At 38.2% G+C, this 13,254-nt stretch overlaps 1 protein-coding gene across 1 annotated transcript in view; it reads left to right on the forward strand.

Annotated features, from left to right (window-relative positions):
• The window catches only part of LOC309651914 (G2/mitotic-specific cyclin-B3-like), a 42,872-nt gene that overhangs the window by 14,275 nt on the left and 15,343 nt on the right, over positions 1 to 13,254 (forward strand). The window contains 5 exon segments of the mRNA XM_082445128.1: positions 3,740 to 5,318; positions 5,321 to 6,169; positions 6,171 to 6,908; positions 7,852 to 7,950; positions 9,325 to 9,417. Of these exon segments, the coding sequence (XP_082301254.1) occupies positions 3,740 to 5,318; positions 5,321 to 6,169; positions 6,171 to 6,908; positions 7,852 to 7,950; positions 9,325 to 9,417 (3,358 nt within the window).

The following is a 13,254-nucleotide window of genomic DNA, read 5'->3' on the forward strand; positions in this document are numbered from 1 at the left end:
GGTGACTAATGATTTGGGAATCTTTCATGTGCTTATCGGCCACTTGCATATCTTCTTTGGAGGAATGTCTATTCAGATCCTTTGCTGATTTAAAATATTTGGTTATTGATCTTTTTATTATTGAGTTGTAAGAATTCTTTATATAGTTTAGATACAAGTCCCTGATCAGATATATGATTAGCAAGTATTTTTCCTCCATTCTGTAGGTCTTTTCATTTTCTTCTTGGTGTTCCTTGAGGCATAAATGTTTTTAATTGTAATGAAATCCAATTTATTTTTTTTGTTGTTGCTTATGCTTTTGGTATCATAATCTAAGAAACCATTGCCAAATCCAAGGTTATGAACATTTACTTTTAAGATTTTTTTCTTTTTAGAGTTTTAAAGTTTTAGCTCTTAACTTAGATTGTTGATCCATTTTGAGTTAATTTTTATTGTTGGTGTATGTTAGGGGTCTAACTTCATTGTTTTGCATGTATTGATAGATATCCAGTTGCCGCAGCACCATTTATTGAAAAGACTAATCTTTCTCCACTTAATTGTCTTGGCACCCTTGTTGAAAATCAGCTGACTGTAAATGTGTTTATTTCTGAACTCTCAATTTTATTCCATTGACCTACATGTCTTTCATTATGCCAGTACTATGCTATCTTGATTATTGTTGTTCTGTAGTGTGTTTTGAAATTGGGAAGTGTGATTCCTCCAACTTTGTTCCTCTTTTTCAAGATTGTTTTGGCTCTTCTGGGTTCCCTGCAATTCCATATAAATTTTAGAATCAGCTTGTCAATTTCTACTAATAAGCCAGCTGGGATTCTTACAGAAGTTGCCTTGAACCTGTAAGTCAATTTGGGGAGTATTACCATCTTAATACTAAGTCTTCCAATCCAGGAACATGGGATGTCTTTTCATTTATTTAGATCTTTAATTTCTTTTAACATTTTTTTGTAGTTTTCAGAGTATAAATTTCTTACCTCTTTTGTTAAATTTATTTCTAAGCATTTTATTCTTCTTGATTCTATTGTAAATGAAATTGTTTTCATAATTTCATTTTCATGTTGTTCATTGCAAGGATATAGAAATACATGTGATTTCTGTATATTGATCTTGAATCATAGAACTTTGCTGAACTTGTATATTAGTTCTAATAGTATTTGTGTGTGGGTTCCTTAGGATTTTCTATGTATAAGGCTATGTCATCTGCTGATATAAGTAGTTTTACTTCTTCCTTTCCAATCTGGATCCCTTTTATTTTATTTTCTTGCCTAATTGCCCTGGCTAGAACCTTTAGTACTGTGTTGAATAGAAGTGTTCAGAGTTGAACATCCTTACCATCCAAGAGTTGAATGACCGACTTATTCTGGTTTTCCTAGGACTTTCCCAGTTTTAACATTGAAAGTCTTGCATCCCAGGAACCCTCTCAGTCCTAGACAAACAAGAACAGTTGGTCACTCTATTGAGGAAGCCTACTCTGATCACCCCAGGCTTTAGATATCATAGACACTAAATACCTACTTCCTATACCAGTGTTTTTTAAGAGATGGATTTGGAGAAGCAGGCAGGAGCAAGATCACCAGGGCCTTATGGACCATGGCAAAGAGTTTGTACTTTATTCAAAGAACAGAGGGGTTCAGTTCTAAAGCGTCAGCAATGCTATATTAGTTATTCACTACTACATGACAAATCCTCCACCCCCCAAAAAGAGAGTTGGACATCCTTGTGTTCTCCTTGATCTTAGGAGGAAAACATCAGTCTTTTACAATTAGCTATGATACTAGCTTTGGGTTTTTCATAGATGTCCTTTCATAGTTAAGGAATCTCCTTTCTAGTCCTAGTTTGTTGAGTGCTTTTATCATGAAAAGGTATTGAATTTTGTCAAATGATTTTTCTAGATCTATTGAGATGGTCATGTAGCTTTCGTTTTTATTCCATTAATATGGTGTGATAACATGAATTGATTTTCAGATGTTAAACTAATTTTGCATTCCTGGGATAAATCCCAGTTGGTCACAGTGTATAATCCTTTTATATACTGCTGGATTTGGTTTGCAAGTATTTTGTGGAGGATTTTTGCATCTGTGTTCATAAGATATATCAGACTTGAGTTTTCTTCTGATGTCTTTGTTTTTGGTATCAGAATAATATTGGCCTCATAGAATGACTTGAGAACTATTCTTACCTCTTCCTGAGTTCATGAAATGTTGGTATTAGTTCTTCTTTAAATGTTTGGTAGAATTCATCCGTGAAGGCATCTGGGCTTAGATTTTTCTTTGTGGGTAGTTTTTGATTATTAATTCAGTGTCTTTACTTGTTATAGCTCTGTTCAGATTTTCTGTTTTTGAGTCTGTTTTGGTAGTTTGTATCTCCCTAAGAATTTGTCCATTTTGTCTAAATTATCTGATTTATTGGCATGTAATTGTTCTAACAATGATTTAAGTGTTTTTATGCATATCAATTGCTCAAATCTTTACAATAATTCTATAGAGGAGGTAATATTATGACCCTCATTTTACAGGTGAAAAAAGTGAAGCATAGAGCATTAACTTGCCCAAGGTCACCCAGCCAGTAAATGGATGAGCCAGGGTTTGGATCCAGGCAGTCTAGACTCAGAATGCATGCTCTATCATAACTAGACTATCTGAAGACTACTTCTAAAAGTTCTCATCAGGAGGCACCTGGAACCTATCTGGTCAGATGGAACCTTTTGAGGCACTTTCTTTTCTTTTTTTTAACAATTCAGTAATTTAAAACAAAATTATATTTATAGAGTTGTATAGCCATCACCACCATCTAATTTTAGAACTTTTTCAGCACCCCCCTGCCAAGAAACTCATACCCATAGTCCCTTCTCTTTCCCAGTCCCTTTCTACCCTCCTCCCTACCCCTTCCCAGCTTCAGGTAACCACCAACCTATTTTCTGTTATGGATATATCTCTGTGGATATGTCTCCTCTGGATGTTTCATATAAAAGGAATCATATAATATCTAGTCTTTTGAAGGTACTTACTCTTGTTCAGACTGATCGTATTTACCTTTAATTCTCTCCCTTTTCTTATTCTGATTTCTAGTTATCCAGAGATTTGGTCACACCAGGTTAGTCACTCTGATTGGATATGCAGTCCTATTCAAAACAAAGCTTTGCATCTGACACATGTGAACAAATGTTTAGTTTGGTCTTTTTTATTATCTCCACTAGGAAAACATCTTGTAAATAGCCTAGAGTGAAAGGAATATGGTTAGATACCATGAACGTTAAGTACCAGCCCAACTCTCTCTTATAAGCCTTTTATAAGCCTCTCTCTTATAATCCTCTCTCATAAGCCTTCAAACAATATTAATTTCAACCTGAATTTTATCAGATACCTGGTACTGATAGACAAAGACAAATAAATGCAGCTAGTGAGGGAGACATATATAAGCCAATCACTCATACAATGTGGTAAGTATTATAATAAAAGCCTTTGTATATAAATAAAGTTAATAAATCATATATGAGAAAGCATAAATAACATGATTTCAGGGAAAATTTTTTAGAAAAGTATAGGGACCTAGGTCATAGAAACTATACTGTGTGCTACTTAGTTGATTTACTATGGTACCCATTGATTTTTACCCTCTAGTCTGTCTCTTGGGGTTGAAGCCCTTTCGACTTCCATACATTTAGTAAGTATACTGACAAAACAAGATGGTAGGTGAGGATTCTAAGAACTACATTCTTCTTACCCAGACATTGTTTCCTTTACAGGTATAAGCTGGAACTCTCACCAGTAGTAGTCTCAACCACCATCGTACCAAATATTATAGATAAGCCGCTCATTCTGGAGATACCTACCAGCTCCAAGACACCCACTATCGTGGAGGCATCTCTTTTCAAAAAGCCATTCATTTTAAAAGAGGAACCCACTACTGAGGATACAAGCCTCATCAAGAGGTCATTAAAGAAGAGCACAAATCAGGGGAAGGTGTCCCTCTTGGAGAAGCCACTATCCTTGCAGGAGGAGACTGACAGTGATGTTGTAGAGCCAATGACTTTTGGGAAGAAGCATAAAACTGAGAAGGCAGCCATCAACAAGGGTACATTATCTTTAAAGAATATGTGCACACATCAGGGGAAGCAGTCCTGCACGAGGGAGGAGTTGGCCTTGCAGGACATCAATGTTGAAGAGGATTCTTTCTTTATGGAGCCCACGAACTTTAGGAAGAAGCCTAAAACTGAGGAGGCAACCCCCACCAAGAAGCTGTTATCTTTAAAGAAAAAGTGTACCACTCAGGGGAAGGTGTCCTGTATGAAGAAGCCACTAGTATTGCAGAAGATCACATCTGAAGAGAAGTCACTCGCTAAGGAGCTGTTGTCTTTTAAGAGAAAGTCTACCACTGAGAAGGAGTGCCTTTTCCAGGAACTATCTGCATTGCCAAAGAAGCACACCACTGAACAAGAGGTGTCCATCTTGAAGAAATCATTGGCCTTGCAGGAGAAGATCAACACTGAAGAGGGTTCCATCTTTAAGGAATCATTGGCTTTTAAGAAACAACCTACCACAACAGAGACAACCCTCACCACAAGGCCATTATCTTTAAAGAAGAAGTGCACTACTCAGGGGAAGATAGCCCACTTGAGGAAGCCATTAGTATTGCAGAAGACCATCTCTGGAGAGAAGGCACTCATTAAGGAGTCATTGTCCTTTAAAAAGAAGCCTACCACTAAGGAGGAGTCCCTCTTCCAGGAGCTGTCTGTGTCGCAAGAGAAGCACACCACTGATGGGGTGGTTACCCTTTTGAAGAAGCCAGGGGCGTTGCAGGAGAAAAAGGATGGTGAAGATGAATTTCTTATGGACCCAATTTCCTTGAAGAAGAAGCATACTACTAAGGAGGCAACCCTTTCCAAGAAGCCATTACCTTTAAAGAAGAAGCGTACCACTCAGGGGAAGAGGTACCGCTTGAAGAAGCCACTAGTATTACAGAAGACCACCTCTGAAGAGAAGTCACTCATTAAGGAGCCGTTATCCCTTAAGAAGAAACCTACCCCTAAGGAGTCCCTTTTCCAAGAGCCATCAGCATTGCAGGAGAAGCACACCACTCAGGAGGAGGTGTCCATCTTGGAGAAGCCGTTGGTCTTGCAAAAGACTCCAACTGAGGAGTCCCTTTTAAAGGAGGCTTTGGCTTTTAACAAGAAGCGTACCATTGAGGAGGCAACCTCCTCTAATAAGCTGTTATCTTTAAAGAAAAAGTGTACCAGTCAGGGTAAGATGTCCTGTTTGACCAAGCCACTAGTATTGCAGATCATTTCTGAAGAGAAGTCACTCATTAAGGAGCCATTATCCTTTAAAAAAAAAAGCCTGCCACTGAGGAGGAGTCCCTCTTGAAGAAACCATCTGCACTGCAAGAGAAGCACACCATTCAGGGGGATTTGGCCCTCTTGAAGAAGCTATGGGCATTGCAGGAGAATATAGACAGTAAAGATGAATTTCTTATGGAGCCAGTGTCATTTAGGAAGAAACATACCACAGATGTGGCAGTCTCTACCAAGGAGTCATTATCTATAAAGAAGAAAAAGTGTACCACTCAAATGATGATGCCTATCTTCCAAGAACAGTTGGACTTGCAGAATATGATTGGTGAAGGTAAGGACTCCTCCTTTATGGAGCCAGTGTCATTTAGGAAGAAGTCTTCAACTGATGAGGCAATTCTTACCAAGACACCGGTATCTTTAAAAAAGAGGCAAATCACTCAGGGGAAGACGTTCCTCTTAAAGAAGCCACTGGTCATAGAGAAGACTACCTCTGAAGAGGAGTCACTCTTTAAGGAGCTGTTGCCCTTTAAAAAGAAGTCTACAACTGAAGAGGAGTTCCTCTTCCAGGATCCATCTGTACTGAAAGAGAGACACACCACTCTGCAAGAGGTGTCCCTCTCAAAGAAGCCATTGGCCTTGCAGGAGAATATCACCACTGAAGAAGAATCATATATTAAGGAGGAGTTGACCTTGGAGGAGAGGTCTACCACTGAGGAGGAATTCCCCTTTCAGGAGCCATTTTCATTGCATGTTAAACCTACCAACAAAGATGAGTCCCTCTTCAGGAAGTCTTTTGCCTTGCAGAAGAAGACTAATAACAAAGAGGACTCCTTGAAGGCACTGTTGGCTTTGCAGGAGAAAACCACCACTGAAGAGGAATTCCTTTTTCAAGAAACCATTGGTTCTGAAGGAAGAGCTCTCCACTGAGGTGACAGTGAGCATAGAGGGGCAATTATCTTTAAAGAAGAAGCCCACTGCTCAGGGGGAGGTGTTCCTCTTGAAAAAGCAGTTGGCCTTGCAAGAAAACATCACCAGTGAAGAGGAGTCCCTTATTAAGCAGCCACAGGCCTTGCAGGAGAAGCCCAGCATTGAAAAGGAGACCATCCTGAGGGAGTCCTTGACCTTGCAGGAGAATCTCACAACTGAGGAGGAGGCTATCCTGAAGGAGCCCCTGGCCTTGCAGGAGAATCCCAGCATTGAGAAGGAAATCGTCTTGAGGGAGTCCTTGGCCTTGCAGGAGAAGCCCACGCGTGAGAAAGAGACCCTCTTCGAGGAGCCCTTGGCCTTGCAGGAGAATCCCACAATTGAGGAGGAGGCTATCCTGAAGGAGCCCTTGGCCTTGCAGGAGAAGCCCAGCAGTGAGAAAGACTTGTCTTCCAAGGAGCCATTGGCCTTGCAAAAGAATCTCACTCACAAAGAAGACACATTTCTCAAAGATTTCATCAACCTCCAAGTTGAAACCAGCCCACATGTGTCCACCACTGCCCCTGACTCTAGAACAGGCTTGTCCAGCACTGTCACCGTGTCCAGTGTGGGCAAGTTCAGTACCACAAGCCAGTTCAGTACTTGTGAATCCAGTTCCAATAAACCTTTCTCATCTCAGGACAAGAGATCAGAGAAGGAGGTATTCTGCTTTCTTTCTTCTTAAATTAGATGAAGTGTTCTTTGTTGTCCTGGAGGTGGCTGCTAGCAAAGAGATTTTTTTTGCCTTCCTAAGCAATTGGTATTAAATCAAGTTGGCCTTGTAGAATCTCTTGACTTCGTGATTGGCGTAGTGATGTACCTGAGCAATTAGAAAGTATTTATTCCAGGAATACCCCCAAGGGTCTGGAATACTGTGTGTGTGTGTGTGTGTGTGTGTGTGTGTAAATATACACATATATATATATATATATATATATATATATATATATATATATATATGTATGTATGTATGTATGTATGTATGTATGTATATATACGCTTTTCAGTAGTGGTTAGACAATTTCTTTCAGGAAATTGCCTTTCTTAGTGATTGCAATCTGCATTACATTGGACCTTAGCCAAAGACGGGTTAAGTTCACAGAGACATCTTCCAAGGAAGATGGTTTTTAAGTTGTAAATTGGAAGGACTAAGGGATGAGATTTGGCAAGCAGGAGAAGAAAGACCCCTCTTGTAGGCAGAACAACCTGGTTAAAGGTGTAGAAGGGAGGAAAGGGCTAACAGGAAGATGAACTGGGCCAGATCAAAGCACTGAGACATAACAAGGGACCTAAGAAGACAGGTGACACAATTTGAAAGAGTAAGACAAGAATGTCTTTCTTGGAGAATCTTGAGCTTACCTGTAAAAATAGTGTCTGGTTCTTAGGGCAGAGCAGGTGTGTACAGGAGGACTAAGCATTTCTTGGTTACTCAACAGTATGAGGATTACAGGACCAAGGGGTGCTCTGTTATGGCCCAGGACATATAAGGCTTGAGGAACCTTAGGAGAAGATGACAGTGGGAAGAAAGGAGTCATTTTTTATGTATGTGTGCTAAGCTTTTCTTGGAATCTTTCTCTTAATATGTCTTTCTGGTGATTTCCAAGCAGATGACCCCACTGGAGGATGTTGACAAGGACCACAGTGATCCATTTTTCAACTCAATATATATTAAGGATATCTTTAGTTACATGAAGGAGAGAGAGGTGTGTAGGTGGTGAGGGTGAGGGGCAATGATTTCCAGTTCTCATTTTCTCATCACACATCCTTCAAATGCACGTTTAAAGGGGAGGTAATAATGATGATGAAAACAATAATAGCAGCAACTGACATCTACTGGTAGCATACTATGAGTTAAACATTGTGCTAAGGGATTTATAAACATTATCTTGTTTAATTTTCCCAATAACTTCATGATGGTAGGTATTATTATCTCCTTTTCATAGTTGGGGGAAACTGCTTAGTCAACACAAATAGTATGTGGTAGATCTGGGATATGAACTAAAGTCTAATTACCTTGGAGACCATAAACCTACACCTCTAATTGCTGAGGATGTAATCTCAGACACAAAATTGTCAAGCGGGCTTTTTCTGAGTGACTGCTCTTAGGGATCTTTTCCCTTCTCTATGCAAGTTTCTGGCATCATATGTAAAACCAGACCTTTTATTCCAGCTCTCCAACCTGGTGAAATTTTCTTTCTCCTTTGAAATCTGCCAGTCTCTTTTACCACTAATATTCATCAATTCCAAATTTTCTTCTGTCTCTCAGTGGAACAGATGGGACCAAGGTTATCTACTAACTAGAATTTTAGCAGGCCATGCATAAGAGGAAGGATGAATATCTCATCTTCTCTCTAGAGACACAGCAATAGATTAACTGACTCCAGAGCCTGTACCTTTTCTAGTATACCTTGGAGGAAGCAAGAGATAATTTTACTATACTAAAAGTGCGAGCCTTAGCTCAGCAGTATTGGTCTCACTTGGGGGTCTTATGGGAGATTGGGATTGACGTATATACACTTATATGTATAAAATCAATAACTAATAAGAACCTGCTGTATAAAAAAATAAACAAAATAAAATTCAAAAAAAAAAGAAAGAAATGCAGAAACCTAGCCTCACCTCAGACCTTCTAAATTAGAATGTGAATTTTAAAGATCCCCAAGTATCTTTCACATATGCATGTTAAAGTTTGAGAAGGACTCCTCTACACAGCCTGGTATTGTGCTTTAGACTGAATTGCAAAGAAGGGGCAGAATCTCTTTGGTATTCATCTATAGTCATAGGTGTCTTCCTGCCCATATTCCATATTCTCCTGGGCTCCTCAATATCCACCCTGACACTTAAATATCATGTGTGTCCATTTCCTAAGGATAACTGAAACTTGTCTGGAAAAGGATACTTTGCTCTGCCCCTATCTGATACCAGCTGAAAATAATGATTTAGAACCCTGAGGAAATTACTTATGTTAGGTTACAATTTTTTTCTGAGATATTAGTTGCAAATATTTTTTCCCAAGTTACAATTTTTGAACTACAAGAAGAGTTTATTTGTTAACACTTCTTTATTCTTGCTGCCAGGAAAAGTTCATACTTAAAAAATACATGACCAGGCAGACTGATATCAACAGTGACATGAGGGCCATTCTCGTGGACTGGTTGGTGGAGGTGCAGGTAAGCCTAACAACTGCTGCCTTAAGGGGCTGCTGTTCTCTTTATCAATTATTCATTCAGCATTGCCAGGTCCCAAACATAGTAAAAATTTACTGGGTCTACAGAGCTGAATAAGCCATGATTCCTGCCCTCAAGGAGCTTATGACCTAGGGGACAAGATAAGACAAGCAGGCAGATAAGAACAATACAAAGTAGAATATACTAAGTACTATAAGAATGTTATTAATAAGACACTCGGAGAACCCAGTGGAAGGAGAGATATTTCTAGAAAAGGCAATGATGGTATGGCAGTTTAATCATTCTCAAAATCCTGTAAAAGTATATCTTGTGATTTGGATAGGGGTTAGTGACAAAGTCTTTCAAGCTTTGGATGGGATGGGTAATAGGAAGGACATTGTAGCCCCAAACAGGGCAGATGGCTGTTTGTTGAGGGTTGGATGTTGAGGGAATATTGTTATGAATACTTAATTATCATTTTATACTAACAAAGGATAGCCCAGAATAGTACCTGGACGTAGTAGGTGTCAATAAATATTTGTTGAATGAATGGAATTGAAAGGATTGCTGTGGAGTTTGCAAGGAAATATAAGGCATAGTATATGCCCAGCAGAGTCTTACTATATAATTGGGAAGAAAATGTAATATAGTTTAATATCCTTTAAGTACCAGAGTAATGGTTCAGGCTCACTTTGGAGTGACAGACCAGGGAAATGTGGTAGACATGGTATATTTGAACATCAGCAAAGCATGAAAATGTCATCTTACGGAAATGATGCAAAATAGTAAATTAGATAAGAGTAGAATTTGAGTAAATCTTAAATAAGTAAAATTGATCACAAAGATTGCTGATCATTACCAAGCAAGAAAGAGATTTCTAGTAGACTGCCAGTGGACTTTGTTCTGATCAATATTTCTATAAGTGATGTAGATGAGAACAGAGAAGATCATCTCATCAAATTCACAGATGGCATGAAACTGGGAGTAGGGATAGGAAATAAATGGATAACAGATAAAATATCTCTAGCAGCTGGAATGATGAACTGAATCTTTTTTTAAAAAAGCTTTTGTTATTATTTTTATTGCACAAAATTCCCATTTATTATAGCAAAGTAAGAAATTATAATTACTTATGATCCCACAACCTACAAACAGTGTTAACATTTGTGTGTGTTTATTATCCCCCGCTTTTTTTTTTTAACATCTTTATTGGAGTATAATTGCTTTACATTGTTGTGTTAGTTGCTGCTGTATAACAAAGTGAATCAGCTATATGTATACATATATCCCCATATCCCCTCCCTCTTGCATCTCCCTCCCACCCTCCCTATCCCACCCCTCTAGGTGGTCACAAAGCACTGAGCTGATCTCCCTGTGCGATGCAGCTGCTTCCCACTAGTTATCTGTTTTACATTTGGTAGTGTATATATGTCAATGCCGCTCTCTCACTTCGTCTCAGCTTACCCTTCCCCCTCCCCGTGTCCTCAAGTCCATTCTCTACGTCTGCATCTTTATTCCTGTCCTGCCCCTAGGTTCTTCAGAACCATTTTTTTTTTAAGATTCCATATATATGTGTTAGCATACGGTATTTGTTTTTCTCTTTTTGTCCTTTGTAACATTTTGGGATTGACTTTTATCACTCACCATAATTCCCTTGAGATCTGTCCAAGTTGTGTGTATCAATAGTTCATTCCTTTTTATTGCTGAGTAGTATTCCATGGTATGGATGTACCAAGGTTTGTTTAACCCTTCACCCATTGAAGGCCATTTGGGTTGTTTCCAGTTTCTGAGACTGTGAAAAGAACATCTATAAACATTAATTTACAGGGTTTTATGTGAGTATAAGTTTTCATTCCTAACATCAATACCCAGGAGTGGGATTGCTGTGTCATATGATAAATGTATGTTTAACTTAATGAGAAAGTGCTACAGAGTGACCGTATCATCTTGCACTCTCACCTGCAATGTATGAGAGTTCTAGTTGCTCTGCATTCCTGGTCAGCACTGGGTTTTTTTTTTTTTTTTTTAAACTTTAGCCATATAGATGTGTAGAGGAATCTCACCATAGTTCTAATTTGCATTTGCCAATGATGTTGAACATCATACTTGTCATCTGTATATCCTCTTTGATGAAGTGTCTGTGTCTTTTGCCCAGTTTTAAATTGGGTAGTTTATTTTCTTTGTGTCAAGTTATGAGAGTTCTTTACATGTTCTGGATACAAATCCTTTGTTGGATGTGTGATTTACAAATATATCCTACCAGTCTGTAGTCTTTTGATTCTATTATCTGTGTCTTTCACAGAGCAAAAATTTCTAATTTTGATAGTCCAGTTTTTCAATGTTTTCTTTATGGATTGCAATTTTTGTGTCATGTCTAAGAACTCTGCTTAAACCTAGGTCATGAATATTTTCTCCCATATTTTATCTAAAAGTTTTATAGCTTTAACATTAAATCTATAATCCATTTTGAGTTAATTTTTGTATAAGGTATACGGGTTTTGAAGTCAAGTTTCATTGTTTTGCATATGGATGTCTAATTGTTCTAATACCATTTGTGGAAAAATATACTTTCTCCACTAAATTGCTTTTGCACCTTTGCCAAAAATCTGTTTGCCTTATTTGTGTGGGTCTATTTCTATACTTATTTTTATATGCTGTTTCATTGATCTGTGTCTATCCCTTTGCCAGTATCGCAGCCTTTATTTCTATAGTTTTATAGTAAGTCTTAAAACGAGGTGACATGATTCTTCCAACTCTATTCTGTCTTTTTTTTCAAAATTGTTTTAGCTATTCTAGTGTCTTAGCCTTTCTAGACAAATTTTAGAATCAGTTTGTCTATATCTACTAAAAAATCCTGCTGAGGGTTTGATTGGAATTGAATTACATCTTGTGCAGAAAAGAGTTAACATAACAGGCATGATGCTGCTAGCCTTAGAAAGGCCTGTTTGCAAGGTTGCCCTTTGGCTAGCATCTGGGAACTTGATTGGTAAGCAGTTCCCTACACTGCTGTAAAATTCCCCCCTAATGATAACTGTGCCTAAACTCTTTGTGCAAACAATATGGTTTATTCTGAACACCTGCTTTCCTTCTGCGAGTCTGGAATTTTGGTCCATGTTAGGCAGAGTGTTTATGTGACCAGCTCCCAGTAAAATGTTAAGCACTGAGTCATTAATGAGCTTCCCTGTTACACAACACTTTACACGTATTGTTCCATCTTATTGCTGGAGGAATTAACTGCATCCTGAGAGACTCTGCGGGAATAGGACTCTTGGAAGCTGGCTTCCGGTTTTCACCAATTTTTGCCCATGCTCCTTTTCTCTTTGCTTTGTATATTTTGCTATAATAAATCATAGCCATGAGTGTGACTATGTGCTGAGTCCTGTGAGTCATCCTAGGAATCATTGTACCTGGGGGTGGCCTTGGGGACCCCCAATACACATCTATAGGTGAATTTGAATAGAATCAACATTTTTTTCTATGTTGAATCTTCCAACCCATGAACCATGAATGTAGTTCATGTATTTAGATTTTCTTTGATTTTTTTAAAAGAACCATACAGATCCTGTACACGTTTTGTTAGATTTATACCAAAATATTTTCTTTTTTTGTAGCTATTGTAAATGGTATTTAAAAATTTTTTTGGTTTCCATTTGTACAGTGCCAATATGAAATATTGATACTTGTGTGTTGACCTTGTATTCTATGATCTTGCTAAAACTCACTTATTAATTCTTAGGAGTTCTTTTTTTGGTAGATTTCTTGAAGTTATCTACATAGACAATTATGTCATTTGCAAATGGAGACAGTTTGACCCCTTTCCAGTCTGTATACTTTTAACTT

The sequence above is a fragment of the Balaenoptera physalus genome (assembly GCF_965194825.1).
Source record: "Balaenoptera physalus genome assembly, chromosome: X".
NCBI classification, from domain to species: domain Eukaryota; kingdom Metazoa; phylum Chordata; class Mammalia; order Artiodactyla; family Balaenopteridae; genus Balaenoptera; species Balaenoptera physalus.